This window comes from Lactuca virosa, chromosome 5 (genome assembly GCF_052849685.1).
Source record: "Lactuca virosa cultivar CGN04683 chromosome 5, Lactuca_virosa_CGN04683_v6, whole genome shotgun sequence".
Taxonomy (NCBI): Eukaryota; Viridiplantae; Streptophyta; class Magnoliopsida; order Asterales; family Asteraceae; genus Lactuca; species Lactuca virosa.
The window spans coordinates 361,635,774-361,643,522 of NC_136430.1; the positions used below are offsets into that span (position 1 = coordinate 361,635,774).

Below are 7,749 nucleotides of genomic sequence, written 5' to 3' on the forward strand. Positions count from 1 at the left end.
CTATACATCTTCATCGCCTCAAGATGGATGGAAAATTTGGACTTGTGCGCCTCCTCCATCAGGATCTGGCGCACACCGCCTGCGCACGGAACCCACACTCTGCGATGAAGTGTCAACAGCCTGCGACTATCATAGTTGAAGGAGGAAATCTGGCCCACGATACGCTCACTCTTCCGGTGTTCCTCCTTCGTAGCTTCGGCTATCATAGTTGAAGGAGGAATATGCCAACATTTTTTCAAAGCTCCAAATGCTCGTTCAACATCAGTTCTCCCCTCTATTGAGCTATCTTAAACTTCAACCTTTTACGATCGTTTGGACAAGACAATGACTTCACAAAACAAGCACGCTCCGGATAGATCCCATCCATAAGATAATACCCCTTTCTGTACGATGTTCCATCTACTTAAAAGGATGAGTTGGGTGCAGTCCCGTTATAAATGTCGTCAAGTATTAGAGACATGTTAAGAACATTAATGTCATTGGGGGAGCCAGCTGAGCCAAAGACTGCATGCCATATCCACATATCCTGTGAGGCCATCGCTTCAAGTATAACGTTTGGATAACCATGATCGCCACAGGTGTATTGCCCTTTATGGGGATTCGGACAACAACCCCATGCCCAGTGGATGCAATCTAGGCTTCCTAACATTCCAGGAAAGTCGTGCACATTTGAGTGATGAGCATACGATTGTTGAATGTCGCTACAAGTAGGTTTGTGCAGATATCGCAGATATCCTTTAAACGTTGTGTCATCCACAAAGTAATCTTGCATGAGTCGTTCATTAGCCGCCTCACGAAATCTTTGTATGTATCTTCTCTTCCTCCATAGTGCATTCTCCACATTTTCTTGTTGTAGTTGATTGATCATTTGTTCTGCCTCCTGAACGACCTCTATGGTTGTTTCAAGCAATGCATCAAATATGCCCGATGAAGATGATGAAGACGACATTTTGAGAGAATGTATATGAGTTGTAAATTGATTTTGATGGGTTAAAATGGTTAAGGGTTGTAGTATTTATAGGAGTTTTTTTTAAGAAAAAAAATGGAAGTAGCCGGTGCCAACCACCCCATTGGTCCACTCAACATAGTCAAACTCGACATTTACTCACCGAGATACCGAGCCGAGCTGGGCAAGCCGAGGGGTCGGCCCGGTGTGTGCCAAACTCGTCGAGATTCTTGCCAAGCCCGTACCGTCCAACCTTATTGAATTCCCTCTTTTTTTTCTTATTTAATACCCACTTATGGGAAACTATTTGTTTTAAAGAAATATTATTGGAGGGGAAGCTCTACACGAGCGAGGTATCATCATAGATTCAACACGTTGTGGGGTCTGCATTGGAGGGGAGGACTGATGGGTTTTGAGCATAACTACATCCTATGTGATCATGCGACCGAAAAAGCGCCGCCAACTCAGCACCATGTAGGTATTTTACCATTCCACAACCAACCCTTTAGGTTGTGGAAATGGTGTTCATCGGTAGGTTGGTAGTGAAGGGGCAAAAAGAAGGAGAAAAAGAGAGAAAATGTGAGGGACCAGATTCATAACCAATCAAATGCATCGTCTTCATCCGTCTCCATGACCACTCCATAGCCAAGCCACCTGACACCGGGACGGTGTTCATGCGTGACTTGACTGTCCATGTCAGCATCACGCGTCTTCTTCTACCCCCACTATGGATAGCCTTAACTCCTGGCTGAGCGAGTGGTCCTAAGATGAAAAAACATTCCACAGCCATCTGTTACAGGCTAGTTTGGTATTTATGAAGATATAGGAATGATTGGATTTTAAAGCAGGTGTTCATGAATCCTACTATCGGGACAAAATATATTAAATCTATGGTTGCTTAAATGTAGGAGTAATGGAGGCAAATGTAAATGGAATGAGTGGATGTCCTCTCCTTTCACTTCTCTATAATTTTCTTGTAACATATGTTTTATTTTGCTTGGTCCCTAACATGCTTCTTGCTAGTTGTGGGTTCCATTTAATATATTTGTCGTTTTCAAAAAAAAAAATTAAAGAAATATTATTAACAACAATTTCTTCATTCATGATCATCACTTTGCATGATATTTGCATTAAAAAAATCAAATCCATATTACGTCAATTCTAAAGAAAAAAAATCTGAATGTGTCTTCAATCCAATTTTATGATTATAAAGAGTAAATTCTTTGATTATAAAGAATATATCATTTCATGTTATAAAACCAAATTCTTCTTGATTTACGTTTATTCTCAGTTCTTTTTTTTTTTGTGCAAGTGGGCAAGTGGCCTCACATCAATTCATTGATAATAACCGGTAAATTCTCAAACTAATCTTTTGATTATAAAGTTTTTTTTTTATATTAAAAGAATTTGGAGTTCTAGATGCATATTAACAAGGTTATATATTGAAATTACAATTGATTATAATCCACATCCCCAAACTACCGAAGGTGCATATTCATCTGTTTAGACTACAAAAAAAATTCTTAGTGATTTGTGTTTTTTGATCCATAAAAAATTATTTACTTTATTTTTTTTTCTTCTCCTTCTATTACGATTCTTCTTCTCAATCTCTTACTTATTTTGAGGAATTGAGTTTCATATACCATCCTACTTTCGTTCTGTATGTTATATGTTTCGTTAAGAAGGAAATACCATACTTCTGTTGTTCAGTTATAAAGAAAAAAGCATCTCTGTCATTTTTTCCTTAAACAAATAATGTCAGTTTTTTTACATAACATCAAATATCATGTTGCATTTGTAATTTATGTAAAAATTGACAAATGATAATTTATGTCATGTTGTTCATGCCACGTGGACCTTTTTGAAAATGTTTCACCAATAGGACCATTTGTGTAAAAAAATGTCATAGTGACCATTTCTATCAAAGAGTTTTATAACAGAAAGCTTAAGTTTTTTATTTTTTAAGTATCTATACATTGTTTTTATCATTTATAAATGAAAAAAAGAATCTATACTTTCATTTTTTTAATCATTTGTTTTTGTTTTTTCATAAATTATAAAGAAAATGACATAATTGTCCTTTTTGCTCATAAATAAATAATCGCAGTTTTGTTTTTGTTTTTTTTTTTGTTAGAAGGAGATACCATACAACAGAAGTATGTTTTTTTTTTGTTATCATTTGTTATTGTTTTTCATAACTTATACAGAAAATAGCTTATTTGACTTTTTTTCCTTAAAGAACTAATGTCGGTTTCTGTTGTAACAAATTTTTAAAAACTCTTTTCACATACTTTTTAGATGAAAAAAGTTAAACTTTCTATTAAAATTGTATTCAATGTAATCAACATTACAACAAAATAGAAATGTGACTTACATGTATGACTACAACCGGGAAGTTTACATTCTCTATTTTGTCAATATTCTGTATAAAATACAAGATTGAAAAGGATTAATAATGTTACTATCAATTGAAGAACGGTGGTGTGATTTTGTCCTTGCGGGTGAGTACCTACGTATTATAAGAAGAGAAGAAATAAAGGGCTTTTTCTAATTTAACATTTTGGGGAGAAGAAAACAAGTACAAAAACTAAAAATAAACAAGACTGATTCACTTTTTTTTATTCATTTTGGTTCATTTTTTTATTCATTTTGGTTTTAACATTAAGAATTTTTTTTATTTCTTTGTTACATTTAATCAAAACAGACATTTTCGTCTTAGCTCTTGATAATCAAGTTGTCAAAATCCTATACGTCCTCTTTATTTGCTTTTGAACTTAATTTAAGTAGCTTTATGATGCTATATCATATTAATAATGTTACTATCATATCGTTTCAAAAAAATATGTATATTAAGTAATTATATGAACTTTTATATAACTTTTCTAAAAAACATTAAATATGATAATGTTTAATACAAATTCATTAGTTTTATATTGAATACAAAGATTTATATGGGTTATTTTTTTTCAAATATGTTTATTTATGTTTTTTTCAAATATGTTTATTTATGTTGATAAATGGTTATATGTTTATTATTATTTTATTAAACCCATTATGCATTTGTAATTTCAACCAATCATTATATCATTATGAAATTACTGACATAACATATATAATTATTAGCTATTAAATTTTTTATTATCATTTCTCAATAATTAAGTTATAATTTAATTTAAATTATTTTAAATTTCGTACCCATGGTGTCCACATGTTATAACCTAGTATTAAGTATTGAGATCCATTATATATTGGGAAGTTAAAATTTGAGATTTATTAATAAAAAAATCACAAAACATATCATTTGAATAATAGATCAAATAGAAACCGACTAAAATTAAAAACCGACACAACTGTATTATGTATATAATATTAAAGAACTTTTATTTATAACATACTAGTTATAACATGTGGAAAGCAGGAACGAGAAAGGAAAAAGAAAATTACAAATAAATCATAAGGTAACGATTAACCAATGATAAGAAAACATTTATTAATTTATAATAGAGAAATTTTATAAGGTTGATGTGTTACAAATTATTTTGGATTTTTTATTATCCAAACATAACTTTCTGATTTTTCTCTTCTCTTTAGCGTTAGTATAATCCGTTAGTATGATTACATGACTACATCTTGATAAATAAATAAAACATATTACATATATAAAATAAAGTAAGAAATTAATGTATTGGTTAAAATGAATATTATGTGCAGTAGATATATATTGAAATGATGATGGGGTATCCATGTTCTTGTTTGGTAAATAATGACCAATAATAAAATTAAGTTTAAAATAATCATAATAATTTGAAAATAAGGGTAACTAACGGTTGGTAAGTCGCATTAATACACCAAATTTGAATTATAATCAAATAGTAGATACATGAATACGTTATTTAAAGGCATATATACGTTAACATATGATAAAATTTATATGTAATTCATATATAATTTTGATGATTAGTTTAAAAATCCATAAAATATAAAAAATATGATGAATAAAATTAAATTATATTAAAATAGAAAACAACCTTAAAATTTTAAACTTAATAATTTTTGTAAGTAATGATATTGACGACATTTGTGGTTTTAGGTAGAATACACGATTATTTTAACAATGACGAATGTCGTACATAAAACATAATTCATATATAAGTATAATAATGAATAAATTGTAAACTTATAAAAAAATGATTGGCAAAAAATTTAAAATTAAACAAATATTTTAAAATACAATTAAGTAAATATGACATAACAATTTTAAGATATACAATACTATTTAATTTATATTTTTTTCGTACTTGTTCAGCGATCGAAATTACGTAAATATATTAATTATCAATAAATAAAAAAAATTTAAAAATGTATAAATTATTTTTATGTTTATGTTAGAACAATAAATAAATATTGATTAATTATGTTACTTAATCATGTGATCTATATAATAATATTAATAATAAATAATAATTTATATGGTTAGCATTAAGATGATTATTTTAGTTGCGATTATATTAACAAATAAATATAAAAATATTGATTTGGCTGAAATTTGTATTTAATTTCAAAAAAAAAAAAAAAAACCTTTTATGTCCTAAATAACCCACCCACCAACTTACCCTTCATCCCCACCTGGCCACCTCCTTTACGTCTTTACCTATATCAGTCGAATATTACATCCCCTAATTTTTTGCCCTAGTGATCGACGTTATACACCAGCGTCCACCTTTGCTCCTTCTAAATTTCTCAAATCAACTGTTATGCCCATTTCGAATATACGTCCAGAGAAAAAATCTCAATTGAATACAAAAGTACATGGATTATAAGCTAAGGTTGATCAGTAATAACATATGTCGACCGAAGCAATGGAGTATTTGGATATCACGACAGCAAGATCGAAGGTATAACACAATAAATTGTTTCCGATTCTTCGTTATTTTAACACATCATAAATAGGTAGATATAAAAACTAACCTGTTAAACTTGGCTTTGAATTCTTGTAGTTTTGGTTTACCGGATGTTTAAACTTTATATAAACTCCATGTCTATATAATAAATAAGGAGTTTTTATTAAAAAGACTAAAATCGGTTTATGTCGTTATAACGGCAAATAATAAAACTAGTGATTATTTTTTGCGTCGAAAGTTAATATATGATATTGGTGTTTTAAACATAAAGCAACATGTTGATATTTATGTTTTATTCATGCTAAATGAGATTTAAAACATAAGTATCATCACCCAATTTTTTGTTTATCAAAATATAACTTTTATCATAAGATGCATAAAATTGAGTTTATAAAATAAAATGAGTTTATTCTATAAATTTATGAAGTCATAAGTTATTTGATTGTTAAAATGAAGTTTAAAATAGTGATTTTATAACTCATCCAAAACTCCAAGTCTTAAGTATAAAATAAAGTTTTATTAAGACTGTTACTGGTTCTTAAAATCGATCTACGACTAAACTTTAAAATACCGAATTTTAGTTTATAATTGATCGCGGTTAATGACAAATAACATGAAGTTTTATTTGGCACCTAAAGAACCTCATAACAAGTGATATGGATTTTACAAAAGGGTACATGAATTGTTGGATGCATGCAATATTCATGAGACCATGTTTTTATAAACTATAATTGTAAAACATATATATAAACCATTATTTACAAAACTTCAAATCTATGCAATCCATTTAAAATTCACTTGGGATTTTTGTGTAGTTCATATGGATTTTAGGGTCATCTTATTCATTTGTGTTGTCAAAAATAGTCAAAGTGTTTTTGTATTTGCTTATGGATAAAGGTCACCTAACCATTTGTGAAATAGAACTCACATGTTTTTTAAATGGATGATTTGATCAATTTCTTATGTGATAAATGTCACCTAATCATAATAGTTTTGAGGCATAGATGGGATAAACATGTCAAACTAAACAATAGTTGTTTAGGATCCTATAATCTAGGAGTTACATATCGTATGCAATTGGTAATCACTACCTACCGAGTTTGATTAAGTTTATGAGATAAAGGTCGTCTAACCATTTACTTGTTTCGTTACTTGGATCCTAGACTTTAATAAATTAATGTTTTAAGAAACAATATAAGGTATTACTTTTTAAAGACTAAATATTGAAAATACTAAATGAAACTTTGTTAAATTCTGTTGATAACTGTTAATAATTTTACGCCCTGCAAAATCTCGCTCTTATTGAGTTTCAAGAGACAGTAACATTTGATGGTTATAATTTCTATAACTAGTATACTATCTTGAGTTTCTACCTTTAAGATAAATAGAAATTATATATACTGAAAGATCTCATACCTGAATAATCTCTGCAACCAAATAGTCTGATCATGATACTTTGATGGAAGTATTATTGTGATGATATTGATGTGTCTCACATCATACTGGAGAAATTAACCTTGCTTGCAGAAAGTTTTGGATAATTATGAAACATATCAGATGTCTCATCAAGTAAAGCATATATTCAATCAGAACACTAGAAATAGCTTCAAGTCTGTTCAAGCATTGAATAAAAGGAAGTCTAAGAGATTGTGCACTCATATAGACTTATAGTTCAGTTAAGAGAAATAAAACATAAACCCAGAAATCAAGAAAGGACCAAATGATTAGTGTTGTTTCTATTGTGGAAGAAACTAGACACTAAAGGAGGAATTGCTCCTATCATCTCATCGAACTGAAGAAGTCTGACTTGGACAAGACTTCAGATGTCTATATGATAGAACTATTTATTTTTCCATCATTCACTTGAGTATGTAATACTTCATGTGACACTAATAATTGATA

General features: G+C 29.6%; 1 protein-coding gene across 1 annotated transcript; it reads right to left on the minus strand.

The window, feature by feature from the left end:
* Window positions 1-403: 403 nt before the first annotated feature.
* Window positions 404-949, minus strand: LOC145113531 (uncharacterized). Its single transcript, XM_079049603.1, has one exon. It carries the CDS (start codon window positions 947-949, stop codon window positions 404-406), a length of 546 nt encoding a protein of 181 aa, XP_078905729.1.
* Between the last annotated feature and the right edge of the window lie 6,800 nt (window positions 950-7,749).

Coding starts and splice junctions, on each gene's coding strand:
- LOC145113531 (XM_079049603.1), bottom strand. CDS start 949: ATGTCGTCTTCATCATCTTCATCGGGCATATTTGATGCATTGCTTGAA.